The sequence below is a fragment of the Cuculus canorus genome, chromosome 10, assembly GCF_017976375.1.
Source record: "Cuculus canorus isolate bCucCan1 chromosome 10, bCucCan1.pri, whole genome shotgun sequence".
NCBI lineage: Eukaryota > Metazoa > Chordata > Aves > Cuculiformes > Cuculidae > Cuculus > Cuculus canorus.
The window spans coordinates 8152499-8179655 of NC_071410.1; the positions used below are offsets into that span (position 1 = coordinate 8152499).

At 50.5% G+C, this 27157-nt stretch overlaps 2 protein-coding genes across 4 annotated transcripts in view; both read left to right on the plus strand.

The window, feature by feature from the left end:
- GPC3 (glypican 3) overlaps positions 1–10259 on the plus strand; it is a 162105-nt gene extending 151846 nt beyond the window's left edge. Inside the window, exons 8-10 of one of the 3 annotated variants that reach the window (XR_008451523.1) lie at positions 1274–5453; positions 7265–7391; positions 8994–10251. Coding sequence is in view for 1 of the 3 variants with exons in the window: in XM_009562508.2 (XP_009560803.2) it covers positions 1274–1449 (176 nt within the window). In the remaining 2 variants the exon portion in view is untranslated. Of the gene's footprint in view, positions 1–1273 lie in introns of all 3 variants that reach the window. The other 2 variants (XR_008451522.1, XM_009562508.2) reach the window with 2 other exon arrangements.
- An 11954-nt stretch (positions 10260–22213) lies between these two features.
- GPC4 (glypican 4) overlaps positions 22214–27157 on the plus strand; it is a 67042-nt gene continuing 62098 nt past the window's right edge. Inside the window, exon 1 of the mRNA XM_054075739.1 lies at positions 22214–22559. Coding sequence (XP_053931714.1) covers positions 22310–22559 — 250 coding nt within the window. The 5' untranslated portion in view covers positions 22214–22309. The remainder of the gene's footprint in view (positions 22560–27157) is intronic.

Sequence of the window (27157 nt, forward strand, 5' to 3'; positions counted from 1 at the left end):
GTTTATTCAGCCTCTTGGATTCTTTCTCAGGGGTGGGGTGGGATGATCCAAACCCGTCAGTATAATTGTGATCCATGAGGGCTTGTGAAAGGCTTGTGCCAGGGTCTCTTCTGATGGAAACCAGCGGTTTCCTTCACTTCTAAAGGCCATGCTCTAGGGATGAGATGAACAGGCTTAACTGATTCCCATCTAGGTCAGAAACCTGGACACTAGAAGGAGACAGCAATATCATGTGAAAGGGAACAAGAGACCTGTTGCCTTGAGTCAAGCATGGGGACACCCTCTCAATCCAGGTGCTTGGCAGGTACAAATGCCCCAGGTCAATTTGGTTAATGGCATCTTAAAATGCCTTTTAGTTTTTGTTCTTGGCCCTGAGAATTGCTGGTTTCTTGGTTTTCCACATTGTCTGTTTGGACTTTTTTTATTCTTCCCTATCCTGGGGAGACAAGGACAAATGTGACACTGCTCAGCAGATCCCTTGCAGCCAATGATGGGTTGTCACGAGTTTTTCCCCATTAATGTTATGATCCTCTGCCAGGATTATCAAAGCTTTTATACTGGACATTTTCTTGAGTTGGAGCTCCTGTGTGCTTCATCTTAAAGTCACAGTGTTGCAACACCAGCATGCCCAGGGTGTGTGGTCTCTTCGAATTCCTCGCTCTCCAGAGCTTTGATGAGGTGGACAGGGGATGGGATGGATGTGTTGTAAAGTGCTGTAAGGAACATATTTCGCTCACACTTACGAAAGACGGCAGAAAAGCAGAGCTCCTCAGATCCTTCAACCAAGATGTATTTGGTGAGCAAAGCCTTGTGCTGGCTCTGGGTTCGGGGAATCTATTTGTGTTTGCCTGGATTTCCTCACTCCTTGCGGTGTTTGGGGAGCAGACACGATTTGCTTTTGTAAGCACCTGCACTGAAGCCCAGCTCATTTTTGTTGAAAGTAGCTCTCCAGTAAGTTAGATCCCCTTATCTCTTTTGATTTCTTAATGGGGCAGCTTATCGTTGTAATTTTTTGGTCTTTTCAAGCATAAGGTTTGGTGTAGGATACTGGGAGGTGCTCTGGGACCAGGGCTGGGCACAAGACTGACAAGACGTTCTTCTGGCTTGTCTACCCCTGCTGCAATGCCTTTGACCGCCCTTAGACCCAGCTGTCCCCAGATACCAGCACGGGGTGCCCCAGGGACCCCAGTGCTGGTGGGGGCTGGATGTGCCATCCATCAGGGTGCCAGCACTCACTGCCTGTTGCTAAACACCTCTCTCCTCCTGCTTTCAGAGCTGGCCTATGACCTGGATATGGACGACACCTCTGCAAACAAGCAGCTTCTGAACCAGCAAAGCAAAGACAGTGCCGCGGTCCCCAGCAGCGACCCCGGGAGTACAGTCCCCCGCCCTGGCCCTGCCGCTGCCATCACCATGGCCCTGCCACTGCTGCTGAGCCACTGGCTGTGAGCCATGCTGGCGGCATCACTCTGTCTCTCCATGCCTTTTTTTTAACGAGGAAGACATTAGGAATGTCTCCTGAAGTATATGCACATTTCCAAAGACAGGGCGAATTACTTGAGTCTGTTTTATAAAAGAACATGCTATCTTCAAACAAAAAAAAAAACACCCCCAAAAAGTGTTTGTTTATGGTAAACTATTAAATGCATAACAGTGCTTTTTAAAGATAATCTTGTTTAATATAAGAAGGTTGATACTGAATTGTGTTCCTCATAGCTTTTGAAGACTGAGGTCTCCCTTGCTGTTAAGCTGAAGACCATATTTCATTTTGAGTTGTTCAAACGTGCATGGGGTACGATTTATGAAATACTCTCAGCAAATATCAGCCCCCCTGATCCTAGTTGACTTAATACATATTTTGTCTGCACTTCAAGTAATTTTTATACTTCAAATTTGAGGCTCACCCCTAGGAATCTGGCCAGGCAGATAATGCAGATGACATGTGAAGATGGGAGAGAGAAGGTCAGACTTAACGCAGGAGTAAAGATGATGCAGAAGAGGAGTTGTCACACACTGGGATTGTCATGAAGACGTGCTCCTGTGGGCATGAAGCACACTTGCGTTGTGGCAAGTTGCGGGTGATTTTTCTGCTTGCCTCCCAGCCAGGTCCTGTTAAGCCCTTCCGTGCAAGTGACCGGTCTCCTCCGGCATCCCTGTGGCCCATGCAATGCCCTGGTTTTATCCTTCAGAAGCAAAGCAGTTCCTTTCCCACGGGAAATCTGCAAACACAACTCCAGCCAAAGGACAGACGGTGTGGCTGTACACGCTGTGCATTATGGGGATGAATAATGGGCATCCAACTCGTTGTGCTGTGAGGGAGGAGAAGAGAAGGATTTTTCAGGAGCCTGAGGCAGATGAGGCCCTCACTCACGTGTTTCTTTGCATGTTACTTTACTTAAGCTATCTTTACAATAAAGGTCAGTTGCTCTATAAATGGTGTGCTGGAAGCAGCCTCCCATGTGTATGAGGTGATGCACTGCCTTCTTCCTGGGGTGGGCAGCCTGGAAAGGCCATCAGTGCCTGACTCGTGGGTACCATGGAAAGGCTTGGCTTAGTCAGGTGAAACAGACGGCTGGGGCCAGGGAGTGTTTGGTTTGGTTCCTGGCCAAAATGGTTACATATTTCTGTTTAAGATGCTGCCTTTACTGGAGTGATTATATCCACAGTATCTTAAGCCGCAGTGTGTGCGTGTATGCACACTCACATGCACGTGCATGCTTTAAATATTTATGTGCCTCAGACCTTTTTAAAAGTATGTTGGGGGAAAATAGATAAATCCGAACCATCAGATGGTTTGGAGAGTGGAAACTTTGACTGTTTTTACTTCGAAGTGGTGGGGCTGATCTGGCTGAGGATGATTTGAAGCCCTGTGACAAGCTGTGGCACAGGGAGGGCTGACTGCTCCCCTCACTTCTCTTGCTGGGGATGTTAACTCCAGATTCACTGCTCCTGGAGAGAAGTGGATCCGGGCTAAGCACTGGCGGGACCTGCCGGTTAATGGCTCTCCGAGTTTCAAACCCCTTGTGTTCCATCCACACTGGGTGGACACCAGGGATGTTTGGGCAGCAGTGGCGCCTTACGGTATTCCTATAAGTGCTGAATTCTTATATCCATGCCTGTGTGATGCATATTTGTGTATGCATATGTCTTTTACATCTTCACAAAGCAAATTGCAGTCCTTTCCGTCTCTTGGGATTGCCGCTCACCAGGGAACCCTCAGGTTGAAGGGCTGCCAGTGCATGGGGATGGTGCAGAGGAGAGCCATTGGTGTTGCTGGCAGAGACATTTCTTGACCCTCCTGCTACTTCGCTCATGCATTGACCCAGTTCCCCCTATCATCCCTGCTCTCTGCGCTGCAGCTGGCTGTGCCCATGACCCTCTGCTCCACCAAAGGGAATTTTTGATTAGTGCCACTTGAATTTCCATCACTTCTTCCCTTCTGATCATTTCCTTTCATCCTCCAGGAGCGTTGGGGGTGGGAATGTACTGCTGGTTTTGTTCAGAGATGATGCACTGCTTCTGCCTCGCCAGGTATTACTGGTACCAGCACAGGGACCTTCGTTCCTCTAATGTTGTGTCGGAAATGTTCTGTGTGCTTCTTCCTTAGATAAGCAGCAGGATGGGATGGTGACGCCGGCTCTTGTACAGTGAGAGCCCAGCCTGCTTGCTTTCTCTCACAGGGAGGTGGAGCGGGTTATGCCTTGCTGTGCATCTCACAAAGCCTGATGGTTTTCCCACTCTGCATCACCACAGTGCAATGCTGGTGCTTGTCCGCAGAAGACCCCTCTGGAGCACGTGGAGCCTGCTTTCCCATTGTGCAGACGTGCTGTTTAGCAAAGCTGTGCTTGTTGGAGGCTTTGTTATGACAAGAGATCACAAAAAAAGCAACCTTTGAGCCCATTACCTGACATGTATAATTTAGTGCTTTATAACTTGGAAAAAAAAGCTGTTGCATTTTATCCTGCAGTGGATTTGTGTGCATGCTTTAACAAAGGTTTTTGCACGGGTTGTCCTGGCCACCAAGGTGAAGTAAAGCTGGTGTTCAATTCTGGGCGGTGTTTCGGTCCCATGTCATGAGAAGTAAGGAATAATTGTTCCCTGTTTGTTTCTCCACACCACTTCTACTTACCAACGCCTGTCTTGCACTGAGATGAGACATCTCCATTGGGAGATGAGCACTGTGACACTGGTGTGTGTACTTGGTGTTCCACACCTTGTCCCAGGTTTAACTGCTAACATGCAGTTTCATTTTTAATTTATTATTAGCAGTGTGTATATATATTAGTGTATATATCAGCAATGTGCATATGTATCTTATATACATAATATACGTATGTGAGCCATGGAAGAGTGGAGATTGAGCTGACAGTTGAGGCTGTGGCGGTATCTTGGCCATGCTCACAGCACCATGATAACGTGGCCATGTGGCTCAAGCACTGGTGGTGGCCCCGTCTGGCCAGTGAGATGTGTGGCCAGAGTAAATATCGGCCTGGTTTTCTGCCTGTGGGAAAAGCAGCCGAACAGAGGGGTTTATGTTGTAGAGATGCTTCTGGAGAAAAAAAGAATTTTAAAAAAAACCCTTTCTAGACAATTTCCAGAGCTAGTCTTGGGCTCTCTCTGGCTTTGACCCCTGAGTCTCCCCGTGCAGAACCACGGGCACAACGTGGCTGCCCTCCATCTGCCAGCACCGTGTTCCACTGGTGCCTCGCATGCTCAGCGCTTTGTGTCGGTGCCATCCAAAGGTCCAGCGACCTTAGGGAAGGATCCCCGTCTCAGCTGGTTGAGCCCTTGCCCCCTGCCAGTTAACTTTAACGCTTTCTAGCCAGTTTTGCAACTCTTGCTGAACTCTGGTGGCAGCAGCAGGGTGGCCAGGAGCCACCTGCCGCCCGGCACATCCCACGCGCAGGCAGCGGTGAGCAGCATCACGCCACACACAGAACCAGCACGTCTCTCAGTAAGTTTGCAAGTGGCCTTGAAAAGGTGGCGAAGCCGGCACCTTTCCCCATGTCTGAGGGCGGTGGTGAGATGCAAACATGTGCTTAGCATGTGTAATGTATTTCTCTACTAACCGTGCATCAAATTATAATTTAAAACAAAAATATTTTTGTTGGATGGGAAGTCCCAGTTCATTAATCAATTGACTAATAGTCTAGCGCTGGAATGCTACAACCTAACGCACTGAACAGCTGCTAGAAACAGCTGGTGCTTACGGCTCATGCTGGTTTAGGAAGTGAAACCTCGAATGTCTCAGTTTTGTTTTCAGGGACTTTTTCAGGATCGCTCATTCATCTTCACGAGCAAAGCCTCAAGCGCTCTGGAGTGGGGACCCAGTGGGCGTATGGGACTGGATTCACTGGGGCTCCCAATTGAAACAAAATCCCCTTTGCACGGAGGACGCAGAGCACCAGCCACGTCTGCAAACGTGGCAGCTGGACACAGGAGTGTTCCCGCAGGTTTGTGTGAGGGAGACACAGGTAATGCTGTGCTGTCAGGTGTTTGGGTTTGCTTTTGAGTCAGAACTGGTGTGTGCCAAGCTATGAGTACAACAAGGGAGATGCCTCCATCCATGTGGGCAATTCCTGGTGGCTTCCCAGCTTTGGAGGGTGTACAGTTGGGGCACAGGCCAGTGTCGTGGTGAGATGGCACACTGGGGATGCTGTGCTGGGAAGGGAGGAGGTGACTGCCTTGCACTGCTTTCTGCCCTGCTTTCTTGGCAGCCCCTGGTCTGCGTTGAGACCTCCACAGTCGCATGGGAGGTAGGGATGGTGGGAGCAGAAGAGGCATTGGGAAGAGGGAGATGAGCAAGCTGCTGGTGGGACCAGACATGGGTTGTTGCATGTCTCTAAAGTAAAATACAGGAAACCACACAAAGACCTCAAAATACTTGAAATAGTGCCACATGTGCTGCTGAGATGCCTCCTTCCAGTCTTGGAGCACGTAGCTCAGTGGTGGGACCAGCCGTGGCCAATCCTGCCATGCAGGCTCTCTAGCTCACCTAAGCTACAACATCTCAGAAATATTATTTGGTTCCCAAACACTTGAGTGCCCAGGTGGGAATTTCCCTGATCTTTCATCAGCACTACAGTTTTATCATTGACAAACACTGCTAAAGCCTTACCAGACCATGAGCCACATGGCCCAGAAGCAGGTGTCTGTTCCCAGAAATCCAGAGATATTTTCAGTGTGAGCTTTGCAGCTGTGGGTCACTCAGCTAGATGTCAGCAAATTCACAAATCCTCCTTTTACATTATTTGTTGCTTTAGCAGAGAGCCAGGTATGGAGGGAGTGAGGGGATGAACTCCCCAGCCAGAGGGGAATGAGGTGAAATCATCATGTTGGAGCATGCTCACTGGTCCTTAGCGTGGAAATTTGAGGTTTCTATTAGGGGCATAGTGAAACTATCCATGTGAAGACAAGTGGTAGGTTTTGTTTGGCTCCAGCCTGTGGCTTGCTCATGGGAGACCTCACTAAGAGGTAAATGTGGGGGGAAGTGAACCAAAAACAACCCCCTAAATAAGCTTGTCAAAATGTTACTGAAGGACATTCCCAGGAGATGAAGTAACTGAAATTTTGATATAGGCAGATGAAGCACCCCTGGCATGTTTATACAGTCAGCGAATTTACTGCCTTCAAAAACCCCACAGAAAAATAGGCAATATTAATCAAATATAATTTGTTTAGTCAAACATTGTTTCCTTTTGAAAATAAACATCTTGGTGTTGTTTTGCTTTGCCGTGCTAGGATCTGAAGCACACATCCATGCCTCTGGGCTGTATCCCACAGTCCTTCCCAAAGGCTACTGCCATTCCCGCAAAAGCTATCAAGGCTCCCTGTGAAGCGGGTGCCAGCCCTTGTGGCTCAAAGAATGTTTGGAGAGTCAAAAAACACATGCTTGCTGCTGTGGGTTTTTCCTCCTGCGCACCGCGCAGTGGGGTGGGAGCTGGTGCTGGTATCCAAGAGCACTCCACGGGAAAGGAAAGTCCCCATTACAGACTATCCGAGGTTATTTCAGATGCCCTTTGGTGGCCACAGGGATACAGAAAACTTATCCTGATTGCTCCAGCACGTTCCTAACGCTGAAGCCCAGACTTTGTGTAATGGAAGGACATATCTAGCCTCGAGCCCCAGTTTAGTGGCTGGGGGCCTCCCTCGTAGGTGCCCAGCAGAGACCTCAGCAACAGCTTGCAACAAGCCAACACATTTGAGGATCTCTGCCAGCAGTTTTTGTTTGCTTTTGCTCTCCTCTTTGCTGTTATTATTTCAGTGCGTAAAGATGCTGCATGTCCAGAAAGGAAATCGCTGCTAGATCCGAGCGGCGCGACCACCCTTCGCATCTAGCTCTCTGCAGGCAAATCACTAAGAAGAAATTGAAAACCCTCCTGTAGCAGCCTGTATCCTTTCAGCGTCATATTATATTACCATCCACCGTGTTCGCAAATGGGAAAATAAACATGGGGTGGATAGCAAAGCAAGAGGCTGTTTAATTACAGATGTTAAGAAGAATGATGTTTGTGTACATTCCACGCAGAAGTGGATTAAAGTGGTGACCTTTCCCGTGGTGTGAAGCGGGTTTGTTGTGGAGTGCAGGCATCTCTTGTCACTTCAAGATCTGCCAGATATTTTGTTGCCCCCATTGTTTATGGTTAACATTAGATGATGTCTCTTGAAGCTGAATCTTTGCAGCTGACAGTGTTTTCTGAGAACTTGTCATCTGGACTCTATCGAGCAAAATTCCTGGTATTGGGTGTATTTGTTTCCATTTGAGGGAAAAACAATGTTTTCTGGAAAAAAAAAGAAAAAGTGAAGGGAGGACAGTGAGCTGAAACCCGCAGAAGGATCCAGGATTTGGCCCAGGGTGCCAGACCCATGGTGTAAGTCAGTGGTGTTGCCTGTCAATGGGTGTGTGATAAATACCTCCCGAGCGTGGTAGATGCTTTGCCGTGGCAGAGACAGAGAGGAGCTGGGGCCCAGTTTGCCATGTACGTCCTCCTGCAAGCAAGTCAGAGGAGAAGGATGCTGTTTTCAGCCCACCAAGAAGCAATGCTTATTGCTTCTTTGCACTCCTTCTAGCAGGTCTTTTGCTCCAGGTCAGTATTTACTGTGCCAAGCCTGCAACCAGCCACTATCTCCGCTGGTGGAGATAATAAAGCAGGAGGGCAAGGGAAGAGGAGCTTTCACACTGGCATTGCCAACCTCAGTGGTGTGAAATCCCCAGCAAAGAACTTGCTCATCACCTTGCTGCACATCAGAGCAAGCCCAGGCTGAGCACTACAACCAAAGTGGCCCATGGAAACTCTTACTAGCACTTCCAGCAGGTGTTGGTGGCTCGGAGGGCCAGGCTGGGCAGCACAGAGCAGAAAGATGCTATCTGGCCGAGGACCAAAGGCACTAATTGGCTTGGGTAATTGTAGACTTATGTCAGACTGTCTGCACGTGGACACTGATTTGGTAGCGAATGACTGATGGCAGCGAGGGGGGCACTCGGTGCCTGTGGCCAGCAGCTCATTCCTTAATTGCTGGCTCTTAGCAATTTACAGCAACAGGATTATGGGTGGTGCTGCCCGGCGCTCGCTGTTAGCCAGCCTTGCCTTGTTTTGGAGAACCAGCCACTGGAGCCGTCTCTTTCTGAACCTGGTGCATCTATGTGTGAAGGGCTGGAGTATATAGCAATCCCTGTGTTGTTTCCCCACGGCACCAGGGTGAGGCATGGGGTGCAAAGCCCTGGTCCCTGATGATATTACTAGAGGCACAATTTAACTCTGGTATCACTTAGCAGAGAGGGAAGGTGTGGGCAGTGTGCCGCAGCTGCCTGCTTACATCTGTGGGTGCAAGGAGCCTGGCATCTGAGTGCTTTATAGAGGGTGCATGGGGGCTGCTTTGCAGTTATGCAAACTGGAGCCTGGAAAAATGGAAGTCTTCCCTAAACCAGGAAATACTGAAACCTTTCCTTTTTATTCTCTCATTTTGTTGATTTTTCCTATTGTGAAACGCAGAGCCGCGTCTCTTCCCGATATGTCACAAGTGCATTTGGTGGCATCTCCATCCAAGTCAGGGAATGTTGGTGCCATCCCAGAGGCTCTGCTGCCCTGCCTGCGGCTGCCGCAGTTCCCCGCGGCTCACAGCACTGCCCTAGCCCTGTGCGACGGGACTTCTCTGCCACAGGCTGGTTCACACCTTGCAGCTTGTGTTAAGAGCCCCACTGGAGCTTTTCTGGGGCTGCTGTGGTTAAAGACATGAGAAAAAACACTTGCAGAGGATGGGGGGGGGATGAGCGTGTTCATCACAGTCCTGCTTTCCTGCCTGCAATATCACCAGTTTGGTAGAAGCAGCTGGGATGGCTGCACCTTCCTTTTGCCTCCAGGAGCTCAAGTCCAGCAGCTGCATTTCAGTAGCTGGCAGCTCCGTAAATTGTCCCCCACTAACGGCTGCTGCTGCTTTCTGGCCCAGCTGTAGTCGTGTGGGAATATATGGAGGGTTGGTGACTTGGGGAGGAACCACTGAGTCCCACGCACGCTGAGGTCACTGGTGGGGGGACAGCAGGACTGTCCTTGCCCTCTCACTGCCTTGAGATGCTCCTGCAGTGAGTGAGGGAGACCGAGGCCTCGACTAGGAAATGGTGACCCCCCTTTTTAGGCCACGGTAGAGGTTACACCTCTTGAAAAGGTGCAGGGGAGAGGGAATTCATGTCTGCAGCCTCTGCTTCAGCCCACGACGATGCTGCTGAGGGGCTGGACCAGCCCAGGGGTCCATAGTGAAAGGGTGCTTTGGGAAGGAAAATTATCAGCATAACAGGAGTTGTATTCAGACAGTGGTGCTCTGTTGGGAAATGGTTAAGTGAAAAAGGACATGAGAATGTTGAAAAATGGATTGAGGAATGGTTAAGTGAACAAGGACATGATTCAATAGAAAGGCTTTGTGAGACACGTATTGTGTAAAGTGGAAACCTTGTTAAACTCTGAGTGTAGATATGGACTGAAAGAACAAGAAGGCATACAAGAAGGAATTTCTAAGAAGAAACTTTTGAAGGACAAGTGAATCTTTCCCAAGGAAACAGGATGGAGCACTGAGCTCAGCTGTAACTGTAACATACCTGCAAGAAGATACATGAAACTCAAAGTAACAATATAGTAATAATGAATTAACAAAGGACAATGAATCAATAATGAATTAACAAAAGACAATGAATCAATAAAGAGCAAATAGTTTTAAGTAACTAATCATGTATAAGTTGTAACAAAGCATTAAGGCATAAAGCATAAAGCACAAAGCACAAAGCATCTTTTGAATGTTAGGGTATATAATCCGGGCTGATTTTGAATAAAGTTGAAGCTTGCTTTATCACTCATATTGAGTCGTCCGCTTGCTTCCCTCGCCCGTCGCAGTGCTCAGGCAGAAAGACCAGAGGGGGAAACGAGCTGGACTGTGCGGAGTAGCTGTGTCCCACAGCTTGGAGACAGATGTTGAGCAGCCGCATATCTGCTGGTGAAAGAATAAATAGAGACATGGGTCTTGCACCTTTTAAACACTACATGTCTGCGTACTGTGAATGTGGGGATGGGATTTGCATGCTGCTTTATTTCGTATCGTATAAGCTGTGCCACATTTACAGACACTGCCCTGCAGACGCCAAATATGCAACTGCAAAAAAAATATAAATAAATAAACGAAACAAGTAAAAAGGCAAACCTAAAAATAAAAAAAATAAAGAGAAGTGGGGGCAACCCCTCCTCACCAGCACCCCAGCTCCAGCTCTGCCACAGTGCTCAAGGGGAAACTACTGCTGGACCTCCCTCTTCCTCTCATGCTGCTCCCGAGCCACGAGGCTGAAGGATTTAATGACTAATAAATTATGTCTTTCCCAGGGACAAAGAGAGAAGCCCATTGAAGTCAGGGACTAACTCATCCCCTGGTGGGGTCACCGCTCAGGTACAAGGGCCACATGCAGGAGGGAGATGGCAGTGACTGCCACCGGCGGCACAAGCTGATGTCCCAGGTTTTGAGGGGTGGAACAGGATGTGAGGGAGAAGCAGGTGAGCATTGAGAGGTCTCAGCACAGGGTGCAGGAAGGGTTTTGAGCACTGAGGGAGGAGGGGACCCTGGGCTGCCCTCCGTGTGGCTTTTGGATGGCATCGCTGTCACATCCCTCTGTGGAGGCCACCACAATTGTCACTCGCTTCTCGGAGGAAGAGCATATATTGGCATAACAATGATAACTGTAATAATAGTAGTAGTAACAGTAATAATAACAACGACATCAACAAGTGTAACAGCAAGTGCTCTCTACCTTATCCTGCACACCTCTCAAACCTCTTTGCAGTTGCTGTGCTGCTTCCCTGAAACTTCTTTCACAGCATTTAAAGAACGATCATTTTAGGCAGGGTATGCATAATTTAATTACTTTTAAGGAGACTCATTGATCCTGCTGTCTGATGGGCTGCCAGACTCCACCTCTGGCCGCTGCCTGGCAAAAGCCCCTGGTCATTGTGACCTTGACCTGCTAATGCAATCTCTAAGGGAATAATTGAAGGTGCTTGTTCTCCTCTGTCCATTGACTGCGGGATAAGTGGATTCCCCAGCCACTGTTTTGCCACTTTTACCACCTCTTTACACAGCCTCACATGGCATTCTGGTTAACGCTCTGCTGTTTGCTCTTGATCTTATTTCTGACAGCGTGGGACGGGCGTGTGTATGGTTTGCAGGGCTGCTGCGAGCGCATGGCCAGCAGACCAGGCTCTGAGATGCCGGTGAGGGACTCACTCCTGAGTCACCCCTTAGTTCCCATTATCACTGTGAAACCCAAGGGAGAACCAGCTGCATAAGGAGGGGCATCAGCAGCTCAGGCAATAAAATCACTGCTACTCGGGGTGCAAAGAAGTGTCAGACAGAGGCTGTGTTTTTCAGACAGCATGTGCAGGAGGGATGAGAAGGTGCTTCCTCTGTGCATCAGTGCAGCCAAACCCGCTCTGCCCCTTTCAGGGGGCTATGGGGTCTCCACCACAATTGCTGCTCATCCCTGGGGAGCATTTGGCTGAGGGGTTTGTGGTTCATGGTGCTTCATCCCAAAGTGGTCATGGTTAGCCAAAGTGGTAGATAAAAATTAATTTGCTCAGTTTTCCCAAGTGTGATGAGCACCAAGGTGCTCACCTGGTGTGGACAGTGCTAACGCATCATTTTTCAGTGCTAATTTTCCCATCAGCCTTCTCCTTTCCACAGGGCCCTGGGCAGGAATGCACTAGCCTTGATTTCCAGGCTAAGTAAAACTATTTTATTTTTTTTCACTTGAAAGCACGACCCTCAGTGGGCCAGATGCTCTTCCTTTTCAAGCACGCTTCTGTTGGGGGATGAGTACATCCCCTAAGCCCAATGTTGCTATCACAGAGGGTATCTTTTGTAGTGAAATTGTTCATTTTGCAGGGAATGAGCTCATTGCTCCAAACAACGGACTGGTGCTAAGGCAGGAGAGACAGCCAGCGAAGCAGTGCTCCTTCACCTCACCTTCAGTGAGCTTGTTTTAGGAGCAGGCTGTTTCTGGGCATCTTTTGCCCACCCAGCTGCAAGCTGGGGATGCTGCAGAGACAAGGAGAGCTTTCACAGGCTGGGAATGGAGAGCAGAGGACATGGCTGGAGGGAGAAGTGGGACACAGCAGGGACTTGCAGATCAACTGCAGGGTCAAAGCTGAACCTCCTATCTACACAATCCATCTCAAGCAAGATATGGGCAGCGGCTGCACCGTGTCGCAGTGGTGAAGGAGCCCATTCTGTGCCGAGTCCTGCGTCGAGATGTGGCGTAAGTGATTCAGGAGTGTGTCTGTGTCTCTGGGACATGTGTGCTGTCTTACATGCTCTGGAAAAAAAAAAACCATAGGAGTTGGTGTCTTTGTAAATGTCACGGTTATCGTCATCCCACAGCGTACAAGCTGGTGAATGAGGCTCCAAGGCAGCCTCAGAGAGGCTGGTGTGAGGCTTCAAGGCAGCCAAAACCAAATTAAATTTAAAAGAATTTTTAAATTATGAAATAATTAATTTGGAATTCCATTCCTGCCATCTGGTTTTACATGTTTTGGGTGTGAGTTTTAAGTATTCCCACTACAGCTGTGAGACTTGGGGAAAAAAAAACACAAACCAACCAATCCTCTTTAAAGAGCTGAGACAACATTTTCAAGTGCTGGGCACTTACATTAGGTATTGTGAAACCTAAATTGCAGGAGCTCGGCGCCGCTGACGGTTACTTTCAGACCTGTGTCGCAGAAGAGGAGCAAGCATACAGCTACCTCATGTTTTGCTTTCTCAACTGGAACAAAGGTGGTGTGAGTCAGAATGATATTTTCCACGGGGAATTTGAGTTTGGCCATTAATGCCTAAAAATACTGATTTTTTTTCTCCTTGTCTAAGAGCCTGTGGAGAGTATCTGTACCACAGGCTCTGCAGGGACTGGTTGTATTTGCAGGGACAGGATGGTGAGCATGCTGCAAGGAGGTGAGACGATGGTTTTGTATGCGGGTGCTTTCAGAAGCAAGGCACAAGTACAGCAGAGAGGTGACATCCTTGGACCTGCTGTCCATTTTCAGACCAAGGAGGTGCAAATTGTGGCTGCACTACCCAGGGGGGTACCAAGTGTCCCTGTGAAGGGCTGTTTCGCTGCTGTTTTGTGTCACTCCTCAAAGTTATTCCCCAGGGAAAGGGGATGTGGGGCTGTGCCCAGCCCTGTGCTGGTCATCCCGGGGGTGGTTCCCAGCCTCTGCACTGGCGTTGCTGGGTGCTGCTCCTGTGTGGGCTCTGACAAGTGGAAAGAGGTGAGAAAAGACCTTTCTTCTCCTCCTTCCTCTTTTTTTCCCTTTCCACCTCCTTCTCCCCCCGTTCTGTTCTGTATGGGGCTGGAGGCTGTGGGCTCTCTGAACCCATAGGCTGGATTTCTCAGGACAGGAGCCTGTGGGATGGCCAGCCTTGCCGTGCAGCCTTGTCCGCTCCGTGGCAGAGACAGCCGGGACAGCACACCAAAGGGGAAATGTTGGCTCCTGCCATCCCCATCTCATGCGGGGCACACTCCCAGCCCTGTGGGACCACTCATGCCACCCCAGGGCTGATGTGGGGTCTCCTTCCAGCTGTGACACCACTGTTTCCCAGCTGATTTACAGCAGGAAACATCGACCTGCAAGGTAACAAATGGCTGGTTTTTTCCTCCCCCCTTTTATTTCCCCTCCCTCTTGATCAGCTATTGGAATAAAATTACTTTTTCCCCCTTCCTTTCTCCCCAGTCTATGCCCAAACCACAATATCGGTTAAAAATATCATCTGTGAAAAGAAAAGACAAATAAATGAGCACATCAAAGCCAGCTGCCTGAGGCCGTTCGGTTGGGAGCAGAAATAGGGCTAGGCTCTGCGTCCATTATCTTGCTGATATCTAATGCCACCACTTCAGAGTGTGAGAATAGAGCCTTTTTTTTCCGCAGCCGAGCATACTGGCCTCGCTGGTGTTTGGGAGCACAAAGGCCGCCATCCACCGCGGCTCTCGAGACAGACTGTTGACATGTTGCTCTCAGATTTCATTCCTGAAAATCTGGAACTTTACGCCGAACAAATAACATGATCTTTTTCCTTCATCTGGAAAGGATAAAAACAATTGCTGGCACTTGGAGCAGATCACTCTTTCTTTTCCTCCCTCCTGCCTCCCGGCTTTCTTCGCAAGCCCCGACTCGCTACCCACAAGTCACAACTCGCATATTTTCATTTGAAAACTTTAAACCATGGGGGGTGAGGGGTGAGAGCGGAGGGGAATGAAAAAGAAGATTAAAAGAAAGGATTGCAAGCAGCACCGATATAACCATGAACGTCTGGCTGCCTGCATGCCGCCCTGGCCCCATTGGACAGGCGGGATGGAGCGAAATGCAGAGTTTGCTGTTTGGGGGGACACAAGCAAAAGCTGTCTACATTCCTCATGGAGAAATGGAGCTTGGCCCGCAGTGCATCCCTGCTGTGGGATGGATGGTCCTGTGGCATCTGGGCAGGGTTGGGATAGCAGAGAGAATTGCACCCTCTGATGAGCATTGACCTGGAATGGGGGTGTGAGCTGTGGCCATTTCAGTCCAAGGTGAAATCTCCAAGGTGAAATCTGATGAGTCAGCCTCAATCACCAGGACTGCAGCCAGCACTCATCCTGCACCCCATTCATCCAGGATGCTCCTTCATGGGTTTTGGGTTTGGCACGGCACTGTCAGGGAGAGGAACTGCATCAGCCTGTCCAGCGCCAGTGCTGACCCGGTCAGCCAGAGGGTGAGCCATGTGTGCAGTACCGACATCTCCTGCCTGCAGCAGTGGTCATTTTAAGCTGGTTTTGTTTCCTGAAACTCGTGTAAGCACAACAATTTTTCACTCTCTGTTTAGCAATTCTTTTGAAATAGCCTTTAAACAGAATGAAGAGAGTGTCTAGGGGAAAAAAATAATCGTTGTTTTCTTTGCTCTGAGGACTGTCAATACTGAAGCCGTGTAAAGAACAGGACTGGGACAAGTCCTGCTTGGAGCCCATGCTCCCTCTGCCCTCTTGCTGACCCATTTTGCCACCCATGTCCCAAGTGATATTTAAGGACTTAGCTGCTTCTACTGTCATCTGCTAATGAAATTCTCAAAGGTGCTGATGTGCATCCCCGCTGTATCGACGCAGATGTATACAAACGAAGCAATTGCTGGACCGATGCCCAGGTAGAAGTGCTTTGAGGGGAATGAAAGGCCCTAGATGAAGTGCTGGATCTCCAGAGTTCCTCTTGGCAAGCTCACACTGATCTTTCCAAGTTCTAAGAAACCAACTTTGACCTCTCTACTGGCCATCACAGTGCAGCTCCATCCTTGGACAAGCACAGCTTAGCCTGCAGCGCAGCACCAGTGCTGCCAATGGAAACCAACCGCCCACCCAGAGGGAGTAAGTGCCGTCGACAGTGATGCCTGGTGTCAGAGGGGACCAGGATGGTCTTGCTGACAACTGCAGAACAAGAGACTCCTCCTTTCCCTGGCCCAGCTCTGCAGGTTTTAATCTGGCATGAGGGAGCTCAGGTAATACATAGATATTACTCATTTTTAAACAGTGCCATCTGGTTGGGTTATCTGTTGCTCTGAACATTCTTTCCCCTTCTATCTCCTTCCCATGGCAGGACGTTATTTCTTGCTGCTCCAGACAGCACTTGGAGTTGGTTCCCTCTGCCCCAGGTCGCCATGTGGCTGACAGCGCCACTGACAGCAACCAGGGCCACCTCCAGCCCTGCCACGCTGGCCACACCTGCTGAGAGCAGGGCATGCTTTCTCCATGGATAGGAGATGGGAGAAAATAAATAGAGCTTGAATCATGGCCAGGGAAGTTTAGGTTGGCCATTAAGAAATGCTTTTGTCCGATAAGATCCAGAGTCAGTAGCTGGGACAGGCTCTGCCGTCTTGTCTAGGAGGGATTTTGAGAATGGAGAGGGAGGGGACAGCTCGAGGTTAGTCCTGCTGGGCCAGAGAGGGGAGCATCAGGTATCTGAAGCTTTTTCTTGTCCTAATCTCTGCAGCTCCAGGGTTTTGTGAACCCAGCAGCTGGGTGATGTGCTTATCTGTGAACTGGGAGACTGCACGTTTAATGGGTAAGACTACCTGAGCAGGTGGGCTGGAGCACGTGGGCTGGCCATGCCACTGCTCACAGCACCCACAAACCTGGCTCTGCCTCTGTCCTGTCAATACCTACCCCGTGCCAGGCTGGCACCAGCACCGAATCAACTCTTTAAAAGTGAAAAATAGACCAAAAAAAAAGCAGCCTAGGCAGTGATACCTGCTGTAAATACAGACCAGAGAGCCCAGGGGAGGGCTACACAAGGGATTGCCGCTTGGAAGGGATGGATATGCAAAATTGACACGTGGTCTTGTTTCCTCTGTCATCCCTGAATTATACTATTCATCTTCTCCCCTGCCCTCCAACTGCTGCTCCCCCTCCACCCACCCCACTCTATGCACTCCCACCCCTTTTCACTTCTACAAGAAGATTATGTGAGTGTGGAGAGAGAATTAAATGTCATGGCTGTAATTCACACCACTGTGAGGCAGACGCAGGGTCCCCGCAGGGACCCACCCTGCCACCCAGCCTCCTCGACAGCAGCCAGATGTTTTGGGAAGCTGATGCAGGCGCAAGATGTATGGCCACCCATGATGGGAAGGATGGAGATGTGTCCCCAGTGATGCTGGGCTGTAGGAAGGGGTACAGGTGAGCTGGTGTGGATCCAGGATGCCAGCCGAGCTGCCAGCATAGCTCTGGTGAGCCATGTGGTGGCCACTGGGGAGACGTAGCACAGGGACCCTCTTTGTGCCCTCATGGCGAGGGAGCAGAGAGGAGAGGAAGCTGTGGCCAGCTCTGGAGCGACAGTGACTGACGTTTACTTGTCGGGAATCTGTTGGGGAATATTTTTATCTGCTGGGTGTGAGTGTGTTACACGTCAGAGCCATCTGCTACACAGTCATTTTTGGGAGAGCTGGGAAGTGCAGGCATGAAAATTCTGTGAAAATGAGTGCATTCCTGTGCCCTTCAAAGCTGTGTCCCCCCCAAAGGCTCCTCCCTGTGCTGTCTGGGGACAGAGCTGGGATGACTTCTTGTCCTGCTGGGGAAGAGACAAGCTCTTGCATTCCCTAAAATGGAGATGGTCTTAAGTTCTGCACAGCAAGCCCATTCAGACATGGGAAGCTGAGTGAAACCCTTGCAGCGGCTTCATTGCAAACCCACCTTCTTCCCCCAACCCTTAGCCTGTTCCCCTCTGCTCTCTTAGCATCCTTCCATCGGTCTGTATTGCTGCTGGACGTGTGCCCAGCAACGTGCACCCTGCTGTGGCAGAGCCTGGCCGGCCTCACCCCCTTTGGAAGGCAACGAGGAGCTAACCCACCCCTTACCCCAGAGCCAAGCTGCTATGGCCAGAGGTTTCTTTTCCCTGGGTAGGGTGAAGGAGCCCTAGGGTGAAAATAAGTGATAAAAATAAGTGGGGACATCAGCCCATGCTGAAACACTGGATCTGCTTGCTCAAAAATATCAGGTTGTTGACATTTGAACCCCAAATTCGGAGCATCATTTTGCAACTAGAAGAATCTCCCCATCCTCGTGACAGTTATCCTGGATTAAACATCCCCTGAATTTGTGGGTTTTATCAAAGGAAACTGTTTCTACTCAAGCCTTCCTTGTTCTGGCCCGACTCCTCCGCCACAGGAGAGCAAACACAGCCTGGTTTGGGTTTACAATGAGCCGTCTCCTGCTGATGAGCTGGAGCTGGGAAGACATGCCTGTCCAGTTCCCTTTCAACACTTTCTAACCTCCTTGTGGCCCAGGCTTTCCTCCCGGAGTGCAGGATTTAATAGCCCTTAATGACAGCCAACCCAAGGATAGCATTCAGCCAGGTTTTCCTAAAAGGCTATATCTGAAATCTTTATCCGAATAGAGCCCCCCCAGTAAATTCCCTGACACATGACTGGAAACACAGCAGGGTCGTGGCAGACCTCTGGCCAGGACCAAAAATAAATTGAACCGAAAGCTTAAGGCTTCGTAGGACCTCAGCAAGATTTCTGGATGTAATCAGTGCTGCTGCTGGGCTTGGGGTTCCTTTTTACTGCCAAGATTTGTCGGTGCTAGAAGACTGCCCCGCTCCCACCAACCTGAAGTTAAAATCGATCCAGTGAATCCCGCGTAGGTGGGAATTACTGGTATTGATTTTTAGTGTAAGCCAGTACATTGCCGGCGTAGACTTGGTCGATACCAGTAAGATTTACACTGATTTAACCGCACTCCCGTGAAGGGTTTGTGCCAATTCCTCGCGAGCAGACTCAAAGTGGTTTTAATTAAACCAACACAACTTTGTTGTGTGGGTGAAGGCTCAGGCAGGAGCAGCAGGACTGAAGGTCTGCGCTAGAGAGGAGAGGTGGCACTCCAGAGGAAGGTGAAGAGAAACTGCGGAGGAGCTGGGGCCTCCTCTGTTTTCTCCTTTCCTGCCCTTCCTTCTCTCCAGAAAGCTGGCAGGGCTGCAACTTTTCCACTGAATGAGATGACGGAAATTTGAAATGCCAAGTACTGCAAGGACCGTGGCATGTGCTGGAAGAGGTTCGGTGCAGATGCAATGCGGGTGATGTCACCTTGTCTCCATCTCCTGCACCCGGGCCAGTGATGGCTGTGCCAGCAGTTCCACACCACAGCCAGCTCTGCCCAGGCCAGGGGTGCCTTTCCTGCTGGCGGGGACACATTGAGGGGTCCCCCTTAGACAGCAGAGGAGGTTTGCAGCCAACTTTGTCAGTGGGCAAAGCCAAAGCAGCTTGGAAAGCCCCAGAGGCTGCACGAGTTTGGTACTCTGTGCAGACAGGGGAGATGGAGGCACCACACCTGGCACTGGGGAGCGTCCTGTGCCACCATGGCAGACCTGGCGGTATCTTCTAAGGCTGGAAAAGAAATACTGAGTCTAGGGGCAGAAATAAGTAATGGAGAGAGAGGAGAGTTTTACAGGAGGTGGGGAGTCAGATTTTTTTTGCCCTGCAAAGCAACTTCAGCCTCTTGTTAAAACTAAACCACAAGTTTTCCCTTCTGCTTTTCTCCATCTTTTTCTCCTGGGAAAAGGAGAGAAGTGGGGAAGTAGAATCGCTCAAGAGATTTGGGGTGAGGGCACTGGGGAGGTTCTGCCAGATGTGAGAAAATGCTGGAGAAGGGGAAAAAAAAAATCCTTTTTACTTTTCCATTCCTTAAAAAAAAAAAAGAAAGAGTTTTTAATGAAAAAATTCAGGCAGTCTCATTGTTTTGCTGCAGCCTTTGATTTAACTACTTGATCAAGTATTCGACAAAACCTTCCATGTTTTTCAGGAGGTTTCTTAAATCCTGCCGAGGTATGGGATTATGAGAAACAACAAATGGCAAGCTGTCTCTAACCCCACAGACTTTCTCACTCTCGTTTTCTCTCTCACTTTGGAATAAAAAATGCAGTGCTCCCTGCTGAGTTCTCTTTAAAATTCACATTGTCTCTTCAAATAAAGGCTGGGAGGGTGAGGTAGTGCTTTGAAAACCAGAACTCAGTCATACATTGCAGGGCCAGATCCTAGAGGATTATTGTCTCTCAGGACACTTTATAACTTCATGAGAACTTCTGGCCTGGCTTGTCTCACCAGCTCAGTGTGAGTGGCCCTGGTGGATGTCAGGGTGGCCAAGACCCCTACACCCCTTTCCAGAAGGATGTCTGGATTTGCCCCCGGGGACTTTTTAAACCACGATAAAGCAAACCCCAGCATTGTTCCTACGGATGGCTTTGCCCATTTCCATGCAAGCGTGGGACGCTCCCTGCATCCCTGCTGGAGGGACAGCGAAGCTGCTCCAGGCTGGGATGCGATAACAGGGCGTTCCATTGCTTTTGGTGTAATTCCTCAACTGCAGCAGCCTGTGTTACCCCACAGCGGCAGTGAGCTGCCTGCATGGCGGCTGCAAAGCTCAGAGCTGAACGAGTGTCTTGTTCCCACGAGAAGTGCCTGGCGGGGCAGCGTGGCCATGCTTGGCTGTCGGCGGGCTCTCGCCGGGGAAATGAATAGAGGGTCTTTTCCTCCCGACTCGCCTGGCGTTTCACTGACAAAAGCTTGAGAGCAAGGGGGTGAAGCTGGCAACTTCCTTTGCCGTTGTTTCAGTCTGTCCTTCCCCAATGTGGCAAGGAGAGAATAATATAATAAAGGGGCATATTGAAATGTAAACCGCTGCACATTTTTTTGTTTTAAACGATGCTATCGCCAGGCCATTACACTGTCATGGGAGAAATTACACTGTGCTGAGACACGGCTGCAGGCACAGCACCGGGAGCAACACACATGGACACTGCAGCGGGACAGAGCTCTATCTGCACCCAGGGCACACGGACACCAAGACCTCACTGTGCCAGCAGAGAACAAGATCTCCTTAAGCAGACTCTTGAAGTGACTTTACAGCCATGTGAAATGAAGACAACGCCTGCCATTCTTGCAGTACTATTTCTGTAATTTTCAGTAAACTGAAGAGAGCAGCAATTGTTGTGCTTAAACCCCTGGTCTGTGGGTTTAGTGGGGTTTGTTTGTATCCATGCGTGTGTCTGTGCGCAGAGCTGGAGAACGAAGGAGGAAGAGTGGCCGGAGCATTTTGGTGTCTGTGTTCCTGAGGCCTCTGTCCTGCCAAACTCTTGGAAATCATAGCATCATAGAATGGTTTGGGTTGGAAGGGACATCAAAGCCCATCCGGTTCCCACCCCCCTGCCATGGGCAGGGACAACTTCCACAGACCAGACTGCTCAAAGCTCCATCCAACCTGCCCTTGGACACCTCCAGGGATGGGGCAGCCACAGCTTCCCTGGGCAGCCTGTACCAGGGTCTCACCACCCTCATCGTGAAGAATTTCTTCCTAATGTGTAGTCTAAATCTTTCTCCCTCCAATTTATAGCCATTCCCCCTTGTCCTATCACTCCATGCCCTTGTAGAAATAGAAGATCCGTGAAAAAAGCAGTTGGTTTGGACACGTCTTTCATGCACATAGTTCAAAACTGTCACGATGATGTCCAAATTCATCCACTTAGTGAACCTATGAAACCTGGAGCAGAGCTGAACCATCCACACCTCCAGCCGACGGAGAACTGCCAACCCAGCCCTCGTCAGCCTTGTTGGCCCCAACCAAGGCATTCCCCTTCGTGTGGGGGCAGGGAAGCTCCCCAAGGCCAGGGAATGCTCGGAGGGTGCTCGGGGACAGTCAGGGGATGCTTGGGGGTACTCGGGGGATGCTCAGGGTGTGCTCAAGGGGTGCTCGGGGTGTGCTCAGGTGGTGCTAGGTGATGCTCAGGGGGTCCTCAGGGGAATGCTCAGGCGGTGCTCGTGGGATGCTCGGGGGGTGCTTGGGGGATGTTTGGGGGGTGCTCAGTAGGATGCTCAAGGGAGTGCTCGGGGGATGCTCAGAGGGTGCTCGGGAGTGCTCGGGGAGGTGTTCAGGGGGATGCTCGGGGGATACCCGAAGGGTAGTCGGAGATGCCCAGGGAATGCTCGGGGGGTGCCCGGGGGGTGCCCGGGAGATGCTCGGGGAATGCTCGGGGGATGCTCGGGGAGTGCTCGGCGGGGGAGGGTGTGCTCCGGGGGTGCTCGGGGGATGCTCGGAGGGTGCCCGCGGAGCTCGCGGAGAGGGCGGGCAGCCCCCGGCTCCGCTCCGCCTCGCTGGGCGGGCGCTTCCCAGCTCCTGATTTTCCCGGGGGCTGCCGAGGCTTGTCCCGGCCCTGCGCGATCCTGCTTGGCTGCCGCCCTCCCCGCCTCCCTCCTCCTCCTCCTCCTCCAGCAGCCCATGTGCTTCCTGCCGGGCCAAGTTTGCCGAGCGGGGCCGGGGCGCTGTGCAGCGGGGGCAGGCTCGGCGCGGCCCCTGCCCGCCCGCACCATGCCCGGCTGCCTGCCGCCCCTGCTCTGCGCCCTGGCCGCGCTCAGCCTGCCGCTGCTGCTGGCCGCGGAGCCCCGCGCCAGAAGTTGCTCCGAAGTGCGGAGGCTCTACGCCGCCAAAGGCTTCAGCCAGAGCGACGCGCCCAGCCACGAGATCAGCGGTGAGTCGCGATCGCCGCCCGCGCGGGCACCGCGCTCCGCGGGACCCGGCACCCCCGGTACCCCCGGCAGCCGGCGGGGCTCTGCCCGGCTCTGCCTCGCTCGGGTCAGCCTTGGGGCTGGTCCCGGCTTTGCGAGACTCGGCTCGGCTCGGCACCCGCGCGGCGTGGGGCTGGGCTCGGCTCTGCCGGGCTGGGCTCGGCTCGGCACCCGTGCATCGTCGGGCTCTGCCCGGCTCGGCTCGGCACGCGTGCGGCTGGGCTCGGCTCTGCCTGGCTGGGCTCGGCTCGGCACTCGTGCAGCCTGTGGGGTTCGGCTCGGCTCTGTCTGGCTCAGGTCAGCCTTGCCCGACTCGGCTTGGCTCAGCACCCGTGCAGTGTGGGGCTGGGCTGGACTCGGCTCTGCCTTGCCCGACTCGGCTCTGCCCTGTCCCGCTTGGCACCCGCGCAGCGTGGAGCAAGGCTCGGCTCTGCCCGGCTCGGCTCGGCTCGGTTCGGCACCCATGCAGCGTGGAGCTCGGCTCGGCTCGGTTCGGCACCCATGCAGCGTGGGGCTCAGCCCGGGGCGGGACCCGCCTGTTGCTGCCCTTGAGCCGCATCTTTCCCGTCCCGCTCACCCCGCAGCCCCCATGGGGACATGGTTTGGGTTTGTTCCTCCCCCACCACCCCCTTCTCCTTTTTCTTTCTTCCCTCCACCTTCGTCCCGCGGTACTTGCGCATCCCGGGGACAGGAGTGCTCGCAGCCGGCAGCGGTAGGAAATGGTAGCTAATGTGCTCACACCCAAAACATTTTATTCTTTTTGTTTCATCCTTCATCTCCCTCCCAGGGCCGCTGCTTTTATTTCCCCTTCTGAATGACCTACTGGACCGCATTCTCCGCGGAACAAAGGAAGTGCCTTTTTAGCTGGAATCCTCAGAGACCACCAAGGACTCCAGCTCATGCGCTGCAATTTCGCACTACTTTCAACAATAACAAAAATGCATGACTGAATGGCTCAGAAATGTGGAGTGTTAGAGGCATTCATTTCGGTCTAGGACACTGTCACAACACAGACAGACCCCGAGTAAATACCTTTAGACGGCTAAGATAGAAGCTGTGGGTAATCTTTACCGTTGGTGTGCCCTCCAGATATGCATACATTATCCTTTTCACTGACAAAACTAAAATGATTTCAGTCAGTTGCGCTTTTATATTGTCAGACTAATGATATGCGTTTAGCCTACATCTGTTTGAATGAAATTGCGGTCCGTTTACTTCTCCGAGAAATATTTTAATGAGAAACGTCTGACTGGTTGCAGTTAAAATACTCTCTCCCCTTCACCCCTCCTGCTTAGTAAAATAGTCTCCAATAAATAGGCCTGGATTTGATTTGAGCCCGGCCCTCATCGGTGTAGGATCAGGACGGGAGCAGGCTTCCTTGTACGCCCAGTATCGGGAAGGTTTGACCTAGTCCTTCTTTTAGATGTTGCTGTTTAAATTGACTTGATGAGCTTTGGAGGATGTTTGGAGTAGGTCGTGCTGACAGGGCTTCCATTTGAGGCTCCAAAGCTGCTGTCGGTTTGACCCTATGGTTTTGAAATAAGGGGTTGGAGAAATGTGATGAGTAAGGTAAGATTATTTGACAAAAGAAGGGCTCTCCGCAATGACATGCTGAAAATATCAGCTGGGTTATGTTGGTGGCCCAGGGCTGTGGGGGCTCTGTCTGGTGTTGCTTGGGGAAAGCAACAGGTCTTGCAGAGTTAGGTTTTCAATGCCATCTTGCTCTGCAGGGTGTTCTGGACAGGATGGTGGAAGTCCTTCAAGGAGGTGTGCTGTGTATGGCTTTGAAGTGTGGTGTACCTCAGGTGTGACTGCGCTTCAAATTAAACCTTGAGTGGGGTGCTACCCCTGCTGCAGTTCCACGTTCCCCCGCCAATGCTTGTGATTTCAGTGTGTGTCGTGTTTGGAAGCTCTGGATCCCCTCGCCTGCTGTTCAGCTGGTATATGCAGACGAGCAGATGGCAACCACTCATCCCACTGATGGTTTTAACTTCCCGACCGTGCGGTGCTTTACCTGCCATTGCCTTTGCAGGCTCAGCACGGGGAACTGGTGTGCTAGGAGCCGAGTGGGAAATGTGGCCAGTGATGGTACTGGAGGCTGAGGTCTGACACCAGGGCAGGTCTGCGATGTGTATTGTATCTCAAAAAAATGAGTCGCTTGCCAAACCTTTGATTTCAGTTGGTGTTTCAGGTGATAGCGGTGTGTTTTCCTACAGGTGGGTCAGAGAATTGGAAAGGCAGTTGCCTGGAAGCCTGGCTAATCAGTGAGAATGAGATAAATGTGCATGGGAAAGAGCTGTATGTTTGGATGAATAGCGTCTTGGGTCTATAGGGGAAACCAGTGATTTCTGCTTGGGGCACTTTTTTTGCTTGCTGAGCCATGGTGGAGAACACATTGGAGTTTCTTAACGGGCTGAGATGGTGATGGGATAATGCCTGGAAACACAATTGTTACTGGAATGAACTCAAGTCTGAAGTCTGTCAAGTTCTTAGTTAGATTTTTGTAGCTTTTTGCTGAATTGTGCTTTATTCTCCCATTTTCTTCCAGGATTGCTTTAGATCAGAGTGCACAGACACAAACTTCCTAGCAGCTTTCCAAATAAATGTCCTAAAAGGCAAGTTAGTTTCTCTAAGTGTAGTGGCTTTAACTGTCAAGGCAGGGGTTACTGGTCCTACAGAATGTTGGCCTTGAATTGTTGAAGTGAAGCAACCGAGCAGTATGGTCAATGTGCCTCTGCACACTGTGTGACAGCGAGTGAAACTCAGCCTCCTGAACAGGCACAGGAGGCATTTGGAGTTTAGCTGTATCTAACATGGAATTTTTTTTTGCCATGTTTATCTTCTCCTGGAGCAATGGGTGTGTGCAACTTCTTTTTTCTTTCGTGAAGGGACTCATTCCAGCAATCTTTATCTGTATTATTGCTATTTCAGTCACATTAAATGACTGTTGCTCGTTCAGAGTTACCTCAGAGTTCAATTTAATATTTGTTTAGACCAGATTTAGGATGTAATTGGAATATGCATAAATGGTGGGTTATATCTTGCCGAAGTACATAAACATATCTGGAAGAAGCATGCAGCTGGTCAACTCATTGCTTGATAGGTGTATAATGTGTTACTTGTAGTGTGGAGCATAAAGAAATGGTTTCCTTTTATGTTAACCTGGTGTTAGAGGTGTAAAGACAGGCTGTTGCTATAAAACTGCATGGAAGCGTTGAGTAAGTTCTGGCCCTTTTTGGCACCACCTCGTAGCTGGGTGATCTTTAGTAGCTTCTGCACCTATAGCCTTGTGGTGTGTATGTTGCAAAGCAAACGGCAGTTGTGAGATGCAATCTTGCTGCTGTTGCTGGAGAGAACAGTGCTTGCGTAGAGCTGGTGTAGACGGTTTGTGAAACTTGACCCTTGATAATGTCTAGATAGTAGGTGGTGTGAGGAGAGCGCCAGCCTGTAACTGGGTTTAAGAGTACTTTACAAGTTTCCCGAGGAAAGGGCACGTCCTAAGAAGGTCTTGGTCCTACAGCCTGTAGCTGCTCACTTTGTTCAAATGCTACCTGGAAAATATCATTCTTTATTGAACCCACGTGTCTCTGGGTGATGGAGCAAAACTCCCTGGGAGTGACCATGTGCAGAGACTGCTTCCCAGGGTTGGTCTGGTGTGGCCGCAGAACGAAATGCAAAGTGACTGGTGTTGTGGCATCCGGAGACCCACAGTAGGTGGCTGTGATTTAAAAACAAAAAACCCCAATGTTTCTTTCAAGAGGCTCCTTCTTGCCCTCAGGTGTTAAACAGATGGAAATTCCTTCCTTTTTCCTGCTAATTGGAAGAAGTGGATGTTTCTTTTCCTGGATTGAACTGGAAAAAAAACACCCCCAAACTTGCCTGTTGGTGGAAAGTGTTATCAGTTAAACTGTGGATTTCCTGCAGAAGTGTAATGCCTTCCCTTGCTGCCACTGCTGTCCTGATGCGGAGGTGGCTTGGAGGCAGCTTGAGTGGAAGATGTCCTATCTGGGAGCACAGAGTGAGCCTGAAGCTTGCTTTTGCAGGAGGCTGGGCACAAGCAGTACTCTGTTCAGTCTTGGTAAAGATTCTTGGTGTAATCTTTGTCTCTATTTAAACCAAATGAGCGGAGGAGCTGCGTTCATTTGTCTAAAGTGATGGAGAGCAGCTCTTTCACTGTGACAGAGGAAATCGCTTAGCCCTTGATTTTGGACTCATAAGATTTTGCCCAAAGTGGCTTTGGTGGATATGCCCCAATGCCCTGTCCTGCTGCTTGTTTGTCCCTAGTGTTTTTATGGTTGTCACTCAGGTGCTGTCACCAACGCATCACCCAGGTGTGCTGCCTAAGTCCATTGGGAAGGCTGCTTTGTTGGCGTTGCTGGTTTACATATAAAGTTCAACAAATGCATTTTAGTTCTTCACATGCTTCTCTTCCAACTGAGAAAGGGTTTCTGGATCTTGTCCAGGAACTGGTATTACTTCTGCTCTTTGGCGTTTCTGAGCCTGTTGCAGTCGGTTTGTGCAAGACAACTCCTGGCCTTGTTGGGTATGAGAAGTACCAGAT